Source organism: Anopheles moucheti, chromosome 3 (assembly GCF_943734755.1).
Source record: "Anopheles moucheti chromosome 3, idAnoMoucSN_F20_07, whole genome shotgun sequence".
Taxonomy (NCBI): Eukaryota; Metazoa; Arthropoda; class Insecta; order Diptera; family Culicidae; genus Anopheles; species Anopheles moucheti.
The window spans coordinates 39,419,724-39,435,322 of record NC_069141.1 but is presented as its reverse complement, the minus strand read 5'-3'; the positions used below and the strand labels follow the sequence as shown (position 1 = coordinate 39,435,322).

General features: G+C 44.3%; 1 protein-coding gene across 1 annotated transcript; it reads right to left on the bottom strand.

The window, feature by feature from the left end:
• Positions 1 to 28: 28 nt before the first annotated feature.
• Positions 29 to 10,042, bottom strand: LOC128304591 (uncharacterized). The gene has a single exon (XM_053041793.1). It carries the CDS (start codon positions 10,040 to 10,042, stop codon positions 68 to 70), a length of 9,975 nt encoding a protein of 3,324 aa, XP_052897753.1. The 3' UTR covers positions 29 to 67.
• Positions 10,043 to 15,599: the final 5,557 nt, after the last annotated feature.

Below are 15,599 nucleotides of genomic sequence, written 5' to 3'. Positions count from 1 at the left end.
AAATTGTTGTAATTGCCTGTTGTCTCCTACATGTAAAAATATAAAAAAACATTACTTTAACCCATAATTAAATCATTCTTTTATCTGCAGCATTCATACTAGCGGAAGCCAAACTATTGAAATGCTCAGGTAAGGTTGCTGATGATTGTGATTGCAATTGTAATACGTCATTTTTCAAATCTATAATATTCCATAAGCTCGATTTGTTTGTGCAGCCGTTATAGCTCATAATTTGTTGGCTTTCTTCTAGTTCATCATGCAGTGCTTGGATACGGTCAATCAACTGGCAATAGACTTTACTCGTCGGGTTTGTAACGGATAGAAACATTTTAGTATCATCTTCGATATCTTGAAACACATGTTCCAACCAATTGCAATAATTTCGATTGTCAGCAAATTGTCTGTATTCCTTCACTGTTTGATGCAACTCATTAAACATTCTTCTTATACTCTCCTGCTCTCGTGTTGATACCAACTGCTGACGTTGGTTTTGCTGCTTAAATAGTAAATTGCCGATAAACGATGTTACTTGCTTCGTAATGGCCGGAGCTACGAGAAGCAACGTGAGAGATCCGTTCAAAAGATCTAGATAGTTTACAGATCGGCTGTGTGGTGTAAAAACGTAAGAACTTTGACTACCTACACAGGTGGTTGAAGGCATTCCCTCATATTCTATCGGTTGGCACAAAGAATAGTGATCATCGGTCATACTAACCACGTTGCTAGTGTTATGAGGGAACACGTAAGAAAGCCCAAACTTCTCGTAGCATATGATTCCGCTTAGCTGATCGTCAGAAAATGCGTGGAAACAGTTGGACACTTGGAAACTTTTTCGAGATGACTGGCTTCTGCGAGTTGTAAACGGAGTGATCGTGCTCTGAGGATCGTCTTGCTTGGTTTCGCCTTCGTTGATGCGATTAAAAATACGTTCAATGATTCTGTTTATCCAATGAGAGATTTTGTTTGTGCTTGACACTAACCAAAGCGTATCTTGTGCAGAATCGTTTTTATATTCTAGCTGTCTCAAACTGTACTGACTCTTCATCGTTTCCAAAGGGAACAAAGAAAGTGTAGCATTATTATAAGCAATTGCTCGTTTTTCCTTTTTCTTCTGGAATTTTAAAAACAACTTTTCTAGAGTTAAAATTTCATCGATCAGCTTTGTTGCCTCCGGGGGAATTTTATTCAACAAAATGGTGCCACCGGGACGTCCTGCCGCTTGCCCGGCCGCAATTGCGTCTTGTATCGTGTCGCCGCTGATGGCATTCTTGTACACCTGCTGCCAGGCTTTCACTTCCTCCTTCAGCAGTGTGCCGACTGCTCTAAGGTCGTTCACTTTGATGGCTTTTCCAATCTCTTTAAATTTTTCCAAACGACCAGCAACTTGCTGCGTAACTGTGTTAAGCTTGGGCGATAGCGATAAACCGAAAGCGGCACCCTCGATTGCACCCCACACTGTTGCAGGATTGCTCCAGTCCCATTCCCAAAATCGGAAGCTTCCATCGTTAGCCTTGCTGCCGTTGTAAAGCAGAAATCCACCGGTCGTTCCGCTGGTCACGATAACGAACGCAGTGCGCGACAGGCCGGTGTATGCAATGAACGCTTTATGGATACCTCCGATAGCATTGAACAGAGTGGCCCCTGAAAGAGCACCGATGAACAGAGCATTCCATGTGCCCGGTTGGGTCCAGTCCCACTTGCTCGGGTCCCAACTTCCGTTCGCGGATGCTAAACTAACGTAGGCCAAGCCTACAGAGGACGCTGTTATTACACCAATTGCCGCTGCAGTTCCGATGTAGCCGGAAAGAAAGGCAACCGATCCAGTGATACCTGCAGGTGCAAAGCCACCAATAATACCGCCAATCAGTCCACCAAGTAATGCCTTCTTCAGCTCCCATTTGGCAGGGTTCCAGGAGTTGTTTGCTGCCGACGCTCCAACGTATGCGCCCACTGCTACCAAGGCCACAACCAGGAAAGCGAACTGACCATCGGGATCAACCAAAGACACGGGAGAGTTTCCGGCGTACAGGTATGGGCTAGCGTACTGTTCCTTTGGATCCATCTGTAGGAAGCGTCCTAGTTCGGGATCATATAAACGGGCGTGGAAATCGTACAGATTCGTTTCTTCGTCCCATTCCTTGCCTGTAAAGCGATAGTCGAGATCACCGTCGGGATCCACGCCGTACGATCGCAACAACTCTCCATACGGTAGGTAGTCGTACCCGGCTACAATCTCGCCATTTTTGATAATCAATCTCACCGATCCTTCGTGATCGAGTGCAACGCTGTAGAATTGATTGTTCCGCATAAAGCCTATCAATCGATCACCAGCGTAAAGGAACACCGTTGATCGCACGTTGGACGGTGTGTTGCTTTCGGTTTCATTACCCCTATAGACCGCATCGTATTCGACCAGCGGTTTCCCCTGAAGATCACGGATGTAGTACTTCTTTCTGATCATCTTGCCCGTACGATCATACACATGCTTGTACAGACGATGCCCTCGAACGTTGTAATCAAATTTTAGCTGTCGTCCATCGTTTAGCGTAATTTCCGTGGCACGATTGGAGAGCGGATCGTACACGATACGTTCGATTCCCTTGTGCATGGCCCGAGTTACACTGCCATCCTCGTTGTGCTCTACTGGAAAGCGTACCTCGTCTAGACCCGACTGTGCAGCAAAGTTGGTTCGATAGACGAAGGCTATTTTGTTCGTGTTTTGCACATATTCTAGCCGGTATCGCCGAAAACCGGTATAAAAGTGCCGATGATTCCCATTTGCATCGATGGCATATGACTGAACATCGGCCGAGCTGTAGCCCAATGCGGTGGCAAACTTGTCGTACAGTACACCGATAATTGCTGGTAAATGTGGCGCATATTCACTCAACATCTCGCGCAATTCGTGACTCACTGCAGCAATGCCAAGGTTGGATTTTGGTCCAATGAAACCTGCATCGGAAAGCATCGTCCAGGTGGAGTTGCATATGTTGGTTATAGCTTCCGGTGTATCGTCCTTGTACCACCCGGCACACAGTTGCTCAAAAATGGTCTTGGTAAGGTTCTTACGCTGTGCGATGACCCGTGCCAATAAGCTGCTTAGCGTGATCGCGTTCGGATGATTAGCAATAGCTGGCTGGAAGAGGGACTTTCCTGGTGAACCATGGCAATCCATTTCACTGTTAGTACTACAGTCACTGTGCAGGTATCCAGCCTCCCTCAGCTTCTCCCATATGTCTTCGGAACTCTCCAAAGATATACCTCGAATTTCGGCAAATGTTTCTCTTCGCAGTGGGTTGAACTTCTCTTCGGCATTGCTTTGAAAGTATTTGGCACGAATCAGCTGCCGATGGTTACCGTAATCGTATCGGTGACCATAGATTTGTGGAAATCCTCGATCAGTCAAAATAGCAGCAATCTGATTGCCGTACGTGCCCAATCGGCAAACGATGGGTAATTGGAGCTCAAGCATGGGGTAGAAACTTTTCAATGGCCTTCCTTGCGCATCTAAATATCCTGCCGATACTAGCGCATCGTAGCAAAGCTTTGACCTTCGTCCTTTTCCTAGGTGTGAAGGTTTTAGTTTGAGATGTGTTGATGCACTACTCGCTGTCTGCCACGTTGCGTTGAAGTGTGTTGCCTGCACCGTACCATCACCGATCGGACGTCCACCATACCCTGCCCCAAGGTAGTCAATCGTTTCAGACAGATATGGGTCTTCTATCTTTGTCAAGTATCCGGGCTGATTGTATTGAAAAGTACGTTGATATGCGTGGGGAGATTTGGGTTGAATGTGCATACGTCTTGGCTGGCCCAAACTATTGTTTTCAATCGTAACGAACTTTTCACCAGTGGCAGCGTTCGAGATGCCGGTCAATTTTCCACGGTGGTCATAGTCGTACTGTAGACGGAAATGTTTCCCCTTCACCGTAGCCGGATATTCGATCTCGTGTAGAAGATTTTTCCTATACTTGTAATTAATGGTCAGCGAGACATTACCGGTCGTGTACAATGCGCTTGTGGTAAGCTGTCCTTGGTGATCGAAGAACAGCAAATCGGAGAGTATATGATTGTCCGATATCTTTCTTACACTTTCCACCCTGTGCCGATGTAGCGGAGCCACGTCCTTGTTCCCGTGGTTTAGAAGAAAGAAATTGGAAGAAACGGGCAATGGCGAGTCGTTCGGGAGATATCGCGCAAGATCTTCAACGTCCAGCTCGACTATTCCTCTTTGGTTCAATTTTCCCACGGAGTTGTAGGTGTAGTACATGACGTTACTACTGTTCTGTTGCACGACGAAACGCAGCATACCTTCTGGTGTGTACAGGTATCGGGTGGTTCCCGCATCAGGCGTTCTTCGAACCGTCATCAGCCCACTTTGACGATCGTATTCGTACGATGTGCCCCAGGAGCGTTGCAATTCGTTCTGTTCGGACGAGTACTTTTCCGCAAAAAAGGGGCTTGTACTGGAGAAAGTATTCGCCTGCTCGTGGTACGCAGGCGGTAGCTGCAGAATCAGGCGATCATTAGCATCGTACTTGTACGTGGTTAGGTGATGATCGCCGTGATACGTGCGCACGTAATCTGCTACCTTCCGATTGCGTCGATCGTACACCGTCACGTAGATCGATTGATCGGGATAGCGCTCGTTGCTGTAGTGAAACCCGTGCGCGGAAGGGAAAAGGTTTTCGAGAAAATCGATTTGTTGTTTACTGTTGAAATGTTTCGCAAAAGCACTGTTCACAGCAAAGGGTTTTCCAGGGACGGATTGCACAATTTTTTCTTCCAGTGGATTATCGGCGTAAACTGTTCGGCTGTACGGGAATCCTTCGCAATCCTTGTTCAACTGTATTATTGTGCCCTCCATTTGACCCGTTTTCCAAAACTGTTGTTCGTTCGTGATGAAATTATGGCGATATCCAAACAACGTAGCGGAAGCAGTAATATCCATTTCGGACCACTTACTTTTGATGGCGGGCCGATTCAGCTCGTCGTATACGATTTCTTGCAAGGCAATAGTGTTGGATTCCTTCAGCTCCAGTATTTGCTTCGGCATGCCAAAATCAGACAAATAGATTACCTTCACGCTCGCGTCATAAAGCAACATTGCATCCCAGATGGGTGTATTTTTGCCTCTGATTTCGTATCGCTCAAAACGTGCCTGATTGGCAAAATTCTCCATCTTGATCTCACCATCGATCCAAACGGTATAATGTGTGTTGCTACAAAAGATCACCATATCGCCCTCGCGAGGTATGACCGTTCTTTGGGAGCGTTCTATTAACGTTGCCCGATCATCGAATAGCTCGATTCGAAATGACATAGCACCCATTTCTATGCGTATGTCACCAGATTGCGAAGTTCCTGCATATCGAAATCGTAAGACAGCTGTATCGGGAACGTGCCGGAATTGGCCATGGTAAGTGTTCTGCTCTGCTGGCTCGAGAATTTCTCCCAGCGCGGGCAGCATTTCGATTCGTGAATTTTTACCGCGTGAGAAAATAGATAAATGCTCGATCGAACCTTGCTCATTAATGTGACCCATTTCATTGCCGAAGATGTCGTAGAGTCGATGTGATAACAGTCCTGAGGCGTGCAGCGTCGATCGTTCCTTTGCTAACGTTGTGTCGTAAATGTGAACATTCAGTTCCAGCTGGGCTGGGAAAACTCTCAAATGATCGACGTCTAGGAAGGAATTGGTTTCGGGTGAAATTTTAACATGAAATCGATTGGTATTCTCAACCATAACTTCAACGTACGTCCACCCATTGGTGGAAAATGCAGCCGTTCCGTTGATCAGTTTTCCATTGTACTGGACAGTAAGTGTGCTTCCGACGTCCTGCTGACGCACAGGTCCTCTCAGCCAGCATGAAATGATCAACGAATCGAACGATGTCTTTGGTTCAAACGTGGCACTAACGTACTTCGTTTGGGTGAGATGCAAAAAATGGTTTCCATTTTCCTGGCGTATCACACCGCCAGTCCAGTTCCAACGCCCTCCACTCCCGACTAAGTTCTGCTCGTACGGTTCAAACCCGTAATAGGACACCACTTGCTCTGACATACGAAATGGGCGGAAATCGGCCACAATGGTTTTTCCATCGCGTGCCATTAAAACACCATCGGGATCGAACGGTTTGGCGGCATTTGCATCCGCAGGATCGACTAGTTTGACAAACTCACCTGCCGCGTTATAAACCGATTTCGTGCTCAGCGTGCTTTTGGCAAAATTATAATGCACCTTGTACCATCCGTAACGTCTTTCCCGGCTGGCGGGGATAATTTTTACATCGCCCATTAAAAATCCTCCCTCGTAGGGTTTCGCAGTTTGTGCATTGAATTCGTAGTAGTTGGTTAGTGTCCGCGCCCTACTGTCCACAAACTCGTGACGCCAGACCACATTTTTGCGCGTGATTCCAAACGAATCCATCGACCGTACGTACACATTCTTCCCGTCACTGGTAGTGCTGATGATGGCCATTGAATTGCTGTTTGTATCGAACAGCTCCCCCTCGGGAAGGCTCGTTAATTCGCTGCGATGGAAATTAAACAACTGCACGGCGGAGTCATTCATTTGCACCGCCATAAAGGCAGGATATCTGATGTGCAACTCCGTGGCATTGTTGGTATCAGTGTTGAACACGGTAGCATTGTTGGGACCGATCAAATCGAACGTTGCATTACGATGCGTCTTCACTAACTGGTAGGATGGGCCCAAGTTGATCGTCATACTGTCTAGCGTCAGCTCTTCCTGAGGAATTCTTTGCGTAGTCCAATCGATTCCATCGAACAGCACCTTGTGGCTGGCAGCAATGATGTGTGCATCGTTCACGATCACGCCAAACTTCGAGGGATCGATGGCGAACGGAATTTGGGCAGTGATATTACGATACAATTCCTCCAGCTCGCCGTTAAGTTTGGCGTGCGATTCTTGCCTATAACGCTGTTTCTCCGCTTCCGGTGCGTTGGGATACTTGCGGATGTCCTCTTCAATTTGCTCCTTGATCTTTTCGATTTCATCCTTAATTTTTCCCCGATGGTTGACCACTTTTAGTCGGAACTTGCCGTTTTCCAAACGATAACCAAACACAAACACATTACCCTGTGCCTCGGGCGGGTTAAAGGTATATGTGGCAAGATCTTCAATGAGAATGTCAACAACCGTCTGACGACTTATTTCATGTTTCCAGTTCAAGTGCAAAAGATGTAGCCTGGCGTAAAGCTTCAAACCTTCCAGATGTAGCGAACGATACACCAGCACGTTATGGAACATTCTCAGTGCATCGAGTTTTATACCTTGCTGGAAGTTACGAATCACTTCCTCTGGATGGTCAAAACGATCAAACACGGCGGCACTGTTTGCTAGCAAATCAGCAGGAAATGATAGCACGCTCGAAGTCCACTGGCCATCACGCCGAACAAACACCTCCAGCTGCCGGTCGTTGTAGGTGAGAAAACCGTGTGAAAAGTAATGCTTTAGTGCAGATTGCTCAGTGTCGAACGGTTGCAATGCTTTCCATTTGCCATTTTGCTGATCGATAACTGTTACGCGGTGCTGTTCTATGGCGAGCAGAAAGTTGTGACCACTGTAAACTGATGTGTTCTTCGGCAGCTTTATATATGTAGGAGTTGTTTGCCATATATCCGCTTGTGTTTGAAATAGACATAGCTCCGGTTGCGTTCCTTCATGGTGAAGCAGTACGGCGAAGAAAGATTCCCCAGTGAACATCTCGTAGTCGGCAACTGGAAGTTTTCCCAGCATAGGCAGAGATGAACCTGCCAACGCCACGGTGTCCGAACCGAGGGCATCCGTTATGCGTAAGCGCACCTGAGCTTGCTTGGTGATGTCAGCAATCAAAAGATACCCTGGACCATAAGCGGTACGCGGATGAGAGTGTGTGGTGAAGTGATTCATAAGCACATCACGATCAATTTCCAACAAAGTGTAGTCAAACTTAGCAATCAATCCATTAGGGTAAATAATTTCGCTCATCGCACCACCCGGTCCATCGTAGCTGAATTCTAGTACGTCGTTGCGTTGCTGGGATATACGTTTCAAAAGCGGGTTTTCATCCTGCTCTATATAGTGCAGAGTTGCCGATTGCACGTAGCTCAAGGTGCGGATAGTGAAGCCCGTCAAAAGCATTTTGTTGAAAAGATTAGAATAGGAGAGCATCAACGATGCCCCGTTGCTGGTTTTAATCGATTCCAGCTGATAATCATCCGTTTGGGGTTCCTTTACGTAAGAATATTCTAGCCACTGATCGGCGCGATCGAAGTGTCTTATCAGGTACCACACCGATGGATATCGTTTATGCATATCACTACGTTTGATCTCAAAAGGCCAATCTTCGGCTCCAGCATCCATTTTCACGAAGCTCTTCTCGCCATAGGTTCCGTAGATGAAACTTTCGCCGTTAGCATCTTCAATCAACCATTGGTCAAGGGCACGGTTAAATGTGACAGTCATCTTCTCGTTGGATTCAATGGTAAAAGTTGCAATTTGATCGTTTGCAGAATGATCCGCAGTATTGCTATTCTTCAGTAAAAAGGATGATCCGTCCTTGATCAAATAGTAGCGATGCTCCTCCGGGAAGATACTGCTCCTCCGATCGACAAACACACAATCTATTTGAAGCGACCAACCAATGCCCATCGTACCCGATATGTTGGAAGATTCTTGATAGGTGATAAACTTCACAGTGGGTAAGGTGAACAATCTACCAACCACGAACAAAGGTATGCCGAATGCTAGGTTACCGTTCATGGGATTAATCGGTTCGAACAGCAAGGATGTGTCGATTTGCTCTCCAAGCGAGGCATGCACTAGTGGTCCGGTCTGTGTGTTGAGCGCAAAAATGGATTGCGGGTGCGTGCTAGTTGGCGCAGGTTGAACATTTCTATCGTTTTCTTCAATTTCACATGTTGCAGTTTTCGATAAAGCAAGCGGAAACGAAAGCATTTGCCTGCCACTGATGGCAATTGCTCTGGTTTTATCTCCACCGGGAACTGCTTGGACCATTCTTGCATAACGTACGTCTTCATCGTACCCGGAACCGGAAGAGACACATTGAAATCCTGCTTTTGATATTTTGAAGCCTGCGATACCTTGCGGACCGGACAGCCAAAGTTCATCCCTTCCATCACCATCTGCATCGATCAAGCTGGCACTGTTCCAATGTTTCTTTTCCCACCCACCATTGAACATTTGCGAACTTTGCGCCACTAGCTGATAGATTGCATTTTTTTGCATGTACATAAACATGCCACTCGCGTTAAGATGTAACAAGTCACGGAACTCGTTGTTGTCGAAAATATTTCCAAACAAGATGCGTTCTTCGCCGTGAGATGTGAATGGCACATTTTCGGCACGGCCCACAATTTGCGGGACATAGTTTTCGTCCAGCTTGTACACAATTATCGCGCTTGATGATCGTTCAACGATGGCGACCTGCTTAGTGCCGGGAGTGCTTGCCAAACCTAGCCATGTTGAATTGAGTTTCCAAGCATCCGGTAAATTGGAAGGATCATACAGCTGCCACAAGGGTTGAGTTCCACCTTTAAGCACAACACTTTCCACCATCTGCTCAAATTTTATGGCTCCTCGTTTGTTTCGCGTTAGCACTCCGATTGCGGTAACATCAGCATACAGGTGACCCATCAGAAAAATTGTGCTGGAATCATTCCACCCGTACATATCGCGATACCTTCCGTCAGAACAGTAATGTTGTAATGCAAGATCGTTGCCTGCCATGCGGTAAAACTGCAATCCATCACGATTTTTCACCAACACCCAACCTGATGCATCCACAAAGAACGAAGTGCGGAACTCGCGCAGCTTTCCGTCAAAAAACTTTTCACGTGACCATAACAGCGTCCATTCGCTCCTATTCGGCTCCAGCCGGAAACAATGCAACGATCGCTGTTGTTTTACCAGAAGCACTTGCTGGTTGGATACTTTAGCGTGAAACGTATCAATTTCATCACTAAATGACACATTCAGCAGTTGCTGAAACGGCTGGGGATTTCCGTTGCTCCCCATGGTTTGTTGCACTTGTTAAAAACGAACCTTCTTGCACAGATGCTAGCTTGAAACTAATCTTGCGTTGACGATGTTGTTCCATGTAGACTGACGGATGATTCCTTGTTATCAATTTTCCGGGGGAACTCCCTGGATGCGATTATCTGTCGTGCAATGAACACGCAAACGCGCTGGTCGTCGTTGGTTTGGCTGTGAACTCTTGAACCCATTAGTACGTTGTGAACTATACCTGTCTGTGTGTAATTTTTGTGTGAATCAAAACATAACCATAGAGGTTATCACAGATTGAGACTGTATTATGTTTTAAAGTCAAATGATTGCAAAATTTGTATTTTGGTATTCAGCAACGGTACACACAGTATGTTACACATGACTTCTTTCGGTGTCTTGTTTGAATACAAATTGTGCAGTTAGCCGAAGATGTTTCGAATTTACATAAAAATAGACGTAAAAATACTGAAATTGATTACTAATTGTTTGAGCGACTTAAGTACTTCCGTTTACAGATAGTAAAACGTTTAAAATTGCTGATCAAGACGGACAGACCGGAAGGAGAGCTTAACAAGAGTAACTATTTTAATGTTCTCTGAAAAACGGCAATAATTCAATGAGCTATCCCTGCATTTTGGTTCAAGTATAATTGGAGTAGATCTACGACGCAATTAATCCTGGTCAAACTTACCTCACTAGCACGATGGAAAACTCTCAGGTCCCTTTTCTACCACCAAAATTCTGTGTCAAGAAGATGAACTAGCTAGTCTACTCTTCAACCTAGCGCTAGAGAGAGCCATCCGCGTCTCGGAGGTGGGAACTTTTGGGACCATAAGTCATTTCCAGATCCTGGCATACGCTGATGACACAGAAAACATTGGTTTGCGGCTCTCCTACGTAGCGGATGCATACCAAAGGATTGAGCAGGCGGCAGAAAGACTCGGGTTGGAGATTAACTAGACAAAAATCAAGTTGATGGTGGCACCACCATTGGGCCTAATGCTAACAAATCCAAACTTACGCAGGGGTGACTTACAAATATGTGAGTGCACTTTCGAAGTCTACCAAAACTTCACTTATTTTAGATCAGCACCGACAATAACATTAATTTCATTTAATTTACTTAAGAAATTATACAGCTATCGAAGTCCACAAGTCCACGAAGCTGGAATTCATACAGCTTCAGTATTGTACCTACAGCGGATTAAATTCGCCAGGCTCCGGTGGGCTGGTCACGTCATGAGCATGACACCGAACGACCAAGCCCGTAAAGTCCTTTTTTGGACGTCCACATGGAGGACAGAGAAGGAATGCTACGCCCAAGTTGAGAATTAATGATGGCGTTGAGGTGTCACAAAATTCGGGATAAAATAGGAAATAGGAGATTGGAAAATAGAATGATATAATGTACAGAATTCTTTTCGGTATAATAAAATTGTGTTGTTTCTTATTTTAATAAAACTACAAAAAATGCCGAACTGTTTGAGAAAACAAGGGAATATCAAGTGAATAATTGTTTTTGTTCCTAACTAGCTCTTCATTTTTTCATCCTTTGGGTCTAGCGAATTCAGAACATTATGCGGTGTTTCCAACTTCCACGGATCTTGACGGTGTATAGTTCCTCTAATCTTACTTTCACTTTCTATTCACTTACGATCGCAAACACGTAAATAATGGATTTTAAACGTGTACGAAGCAGAAACTGATTTATGAAATCGTTTTACTACTTAGTGTTTCAAGTTCATGTTCTCTAACATAGATAGAGCTTTAAGTTGGACGATTAACAGTGAAACATTTATGAAAAGTATCAATTATTGATCATAGTTTCATATGAATCAGGATAGCAATTTAACAACTATCGGGTTAATCGGGTTAATGATTAATCATTTTGTAATCTGCACAATGACCAACCTGTTAGTCTTCCTTTGGTGTCGCATGGGCGCTCGAATTTATGTGCTCGATTATTGGTTTCACTAACACTCATGCATCGAAATTGAGGGGAAATAGAAATGATCCCGCATTGCTCTTTCTCTTTCACTCTCTCAAAGTGCCATTGCACTATGGGCAATGGCGATTTAAAATTGGTCAAAAACAGTATTGGGAGCGATTCTACTTCGATTACAACACTTATCTTTACTCAGTTGACGCTTAAACTTGCACAATACCATTTTATGTGGTTTTAATTGTGTGAAAGTAATTTAAAATAATCGATCATTTAGATTGCTCATCAACAAATATTTTAAGGTATTGTATAGATCCATGAGTTTCATACGGGTGGTTTATCATCGTTTTAAACTTTATATCTATATACTATATGTCGAGCAACAATCGTTGAATCATGAATAAGAAAATTTACGTCCAGTTCGTAATTCTTATTAATCTTATTCTTTGGCAGCTCTATTTTACATTACACAGAATAATGTAGGTAAAAACGGCTCTGTCTATAGAAAGAGTAATTAATAAATCATTTATCGGGCCGGTGGCATGATGGTAGCGGAGTCGGTCTTAACACGAGCGGACCAACCCAAAATCCCATCCGGACCAATCCCCCGTAGCAAGGACTACGTGGTAACATAAGTCGATACGGCCAGGCCGTTCTAACGAAAAAAGAGGAAATTTTAGAGAAATTTCATGGTTTAAATTATGAATAACTAAATATTATTTTTGTTTTTTTAATGACAAATTTGTAAACTTCTAATTTTAAAAGTTTTGTTTTGCTTATATCTTTTTTTGAAACCACCTAAGATCAATAAGTAATTAGTATAAATACTTACTTACTTACTTACTTATCACGCGCTGTAACACCTCCGCGTTCTTGACCAGTTGCAGGAGTCCTCTATGTCGCTCATGGTCGAGAGCGGGTCGTCAGGTAATCCATTATCTCGGCCTTTCTGGTGGACGCTTCAACGCCATCACTTCATCTCAATTTGGGCGTATCACACATCCTCTGTCCATGTAGACAACCTCAAAGGACTTTATAGGCTTGGTTGACCGGTCTCATTTTCACCTGACCAGCCCATCGGAGCCTAATGAGTCTAATCCAAGGTATATATATGGACGCAAGCTCATACTGAGTTCGGTTTTTTCGGTAGGAAGTATCACCCTGTTGGTGATTTTGTAAACAAAATCAAACAGATGTCCACAGAATGCTCCAGGCAAAGCGATAAAAATTCACCTAATTAATTAATACATCTTGGTCTAATGCGCTGTAAGACAGTCAGCGAATTTGATTTATCTTACAATTGAATCTTGAAGTTAGTCTTATTATATGACTTCTTACTTCTGGTCCCCGTTCTCCACCCCAAGTTTCCACTAATATACCTCGAATATTTCGAAATTTCCACTAGCTTTGTAATATAATTATAAAGAAAACGTTTCAATCCTTGAACCAATGCACAATTCAGATTGAATGTAACAGATTCCATGTACGCAATTTCATGTTTCTAAACGAATTAATGAAAATAAATATATGATTTTAACTTACATAAAGTTACAAATCATGCAAATCTCATATGGTGCAAAGATACGGTGTTCGTTTTTAATTGAAATTTTAAATCATTTTAAATTTCGTATTCTTAACTAATAAATATGAAATTTCTTTACAAATCGTAAGCGCTAGGGGTTTATGTATTGCAAGTGCCGTGTACGCATTAACTCCTAGACTTAGATTGTATAAGAGTAAAGCGTACAGAGCATCAGGGTAGACGTGCTATATCGTTTACACTTACCTGATAGATGGGATTGCCACATTCGTCTTCACACGAATGGTAGGGAAAAATGGTTTCGAAGCACGGAAACGTAACGTACTGTCAGCCATTCAGTTTTCGTTGTTCACTGTGGATGCTGTGCGCTTGGACGTTCGAGCTGTTCGATCGAGACTACTTGCACCGAAGGGAGCCATCGTTTCTTCCTCCACTTTCGAGACCCACTGTGTTCAGATTGTGGCAAAGAATAGCCCGTGTTTGAACGATTTTAATTCGGCTTTTCCAACCGTCTGCAGTGTAGGAAAGTGTGAATTGTGAAACGTGTCCACAGACCAACTTCGTTTCGAATCATCGGGCGAGTGAATAAAAAGGATACCTACCAACACACGTCGCCTGCATCACTGTTAACTCCCAGCAGTGTGTGTGTGTGACAAGGGGCTCCCCAGATTACTCGGTAAATTAGTCCCGTTCGCATACGGGCCGAATCGAGCGTTCAGGCAAAGTACATACATTTTTCAGTGTAATCAGAAAATCATTGGCCGTTGTCCCAGGGCCACGAAACCAGTCGTCAGTTCATCTGATTGGAAATCGATGCTTCGACAAGAACTATCGCTGAACTCGAACCTTTGGATTGAACACTGTGGGCTAAGACAGCAGCAGTGAGGCCTGGTAAATGGCAAAAGTGTTATTACGGAGCTAAATTAATGCAAACGGTGATGCTAATGAGGTGGAAACAAGCGTGAACAAGCGTCTATTTAACAATTTGGACAAACAAAAACAATATTGAACACGGTCAAAGCGATTTTCCCGAGTTCAAATTCATGCCCAAAGTTTGCGAAAATCTGTGACTAAATCGGCCCCAAAAGACAAAAAGTGAAGTCTGATTTTTCTTTCACTGACCCTGATACTGTGCACAAGCATTGGCAACGGGACGTCGCGAGAAAGAAAGGCTACGGCAGCTAGGTGAACGTCAGCACGATAGAGAGCGAAAATAAAGAAACAAAGGGCAACGGTTGCAGAGTGAGTGAGAAAGATAAGCAAAAGGGGAGCTGTAAGCGCTGCAGCAGAGTGAATGTGACAGGCTGAATTGAAGAGCACAGCACGGTGAATATTGAGTTTGTGAGACAGTGTGCGTGAGTTTGGTGTTTGGAAAATTCATACCCAGGACACTAACGCAAACGTTATCGGACGAGGCAGCGGTAGAGCAAGAGAGGAGGACTGTTCGGAAGCAAATAAAAATTTTCCATGGGATCCAAGTAGTGCGTGTTTTTCCTGCTTCGTCGTCGTTATTTCATTGCTGACCACCATCGGGAAAGGGTGCTGTGAACCACGTTCTCGAGCCTGCATCAGTCCGCTGGGGGGTCGCAAGTGCTTATTTGTGAGGAAATTCGATTTTTGAATTGCGTGCGTACGATAGCTGTGGTTTTGTGTGTGTGTGAGTTGTGAAGTGAATTACCACAGAGCCTTGTGTATTTTTTATGCAAACCGTTTCTCTTTGCGGTTTGCTGCAATCCTTAGTGCAATCTCGTTAAGTTTGTGAAACTTTTTTTATCAGTTTTTGTATCGAGAATACTTTTTATCTTGGAAATTAAAACAAAAACAATAATTCGCCAACCACTTGAGCCAACATACGTACGCCAGACTGAGTGGCTAAGTGTTAACAATTTTGTAACCGTGTCGTGCATGCAAAAAAAAATCGAACTACGGACCAAACGAAGGAGGTGGACCGTCTGTCTTGCTGCTATCGGACGAAGGTGTGGAAATTCGTCCACCGTCACACAGAAAGTGGTCGCGATAGGGAAAAAATCCCCAACGTGAGACAATATGCTGATTAAACTGGTGAAGGAAGACTTTCCGTGTCT